This window comes from Merops nubicus, unplaced genomic scaffold (assembly GCF_000691845.1).
Source record: "Merops nubicus isolate BGI_N331 unplaced genomic scaffold, ASM69184v1 scaffold2807, whole genome shotgun sequence".
Classification (NCBI taxonomy): domain Eukaryota; kingdom Metazoa; phylum Chordata; class Aves; order Coraciiformes; family Meropidae; genus Merops; species Merops nubicus.
The window spans coordinates 3,648-4,816 of record NW_008618105.1 but is presented as its reverse complement, the minus strand read 5'-3'; the positions used below and the strand labels follow the sequence as shown (position 1 = coordinate 4,816).

The following is a 1,169-nucleotide window of genomic DNA, read 5'->3' as shown; positions in this document are numbered from 1 at the left end:
GAGTGTTGGCAAAAAGCTGGGGAGTGACTTAGCCTGAACAGTTCCCCAGCAGGGGTATGTGGAGGGCCACCCGCGGAGGTGATTACCCGCTCAACCTTCAGATCAGATTACATGCAGCACAGGCAAAACAATGTCCCTCTGCTGCCCTGGGGTGTGCAGCAGGCTCTGCTCCCACAGAGGGGATCCAGCATCACAGCACCAGCTTGCTCTGTGCAATTGCACCCCGTGGGCCAGCCCGGTCACAGATGGAAAATCTGGCTACCTTGCTTTGTTTGAAAAGCAGGCATGACTGAAGTCACAGAGGAGGCTCCCCCTAGTCTTAAAAATACCAACCAAGAATTTTGCTGGGTGCATTTCACAGCCACAGAGCTTTATGAATGCCAGTAATTATCGTCTGTGTGCTAGCCAAGATAACTTATACCAATAAAGCTGGGTGTGAGTTATTTGATTAGTAAGGCCTAACATTTATTTTGTTATTCACACTATGCTGCATCTCAAAATATATGCAATTATTTCATTTACAGGAATATTTTGCACTATATCTCGTGCCCTTATGCAGCCAGCATATCATAGGACCTAAAGCACCTCCTCCCATTCATCTATAATCTTCCCAGCAATGTAGAACATGGATACAATTGGTCTGTATTTTGTTCTTGGTGCAGTCTGGGATTTACAGCAGCTGCTGGGTGTCTATCCACAGCTTACCCATTTGTAGCAGGGGCAACATTGCACGGCTGAAGTCAACCAGAGACTTCTCCTTATGACTGCCCACCTGCCACCAACACCCTGCAGTAATGGCTGAACAGTATTTTTCAAGACTTCCCCAAAGAAGCAGAAGTGAAGGGAAAACCCAACTCAGGACTCCAAGCACAAAAGTCTGATTCTTTAAAAGTCTGTCTATCGTGTTTTACCAGTTCAGCAAGATGCTCTCCTATGCTGCCCAGCAGAGAGATCTGAAAAGGAGATAGCTCTCGGAGGACAAAGATGGCTCAAGATCAGATGCTTCAGCTCAGTATGGCGAGTCCATGCAGAGGAAGATACTTGCACTGGGAGGTAAAAGTGGGAGGAAAGTTGCTGTAAAAATTTAGGGCTATTTCTATTTTTCAAGGATCTGTTTTTCAAGAATGCATAAAGGAATTAAGGAAAAGTCACTGTCACCAAATGATTCA

General features: G+C 45.8%; 1 protein-coding gene across 1 annotated transcript; it reads left to right on the top strand.

Moving 5' to 3' along the window:
• Positions 1 to 524: 524 nt before the first annotated feature.
• On the top strand, positions 525 to 764 carry LOC103775844 (transmembrane protein 178A-like; the record flags this gene model as incomplete). The annotated part of the gene is given in 3 exon segments (XM_008943313.1): positions 525 to 542; positions 545 to 709; positions 712 to 764. Coding segments are annotated over 3 exon segments (236 nt in total), but the record flags the coding sequence as incomplete, so codon positions are not given.
• Between the last annotated feature and the right edge of the window lie 405 nt (positions 765 to 1,169).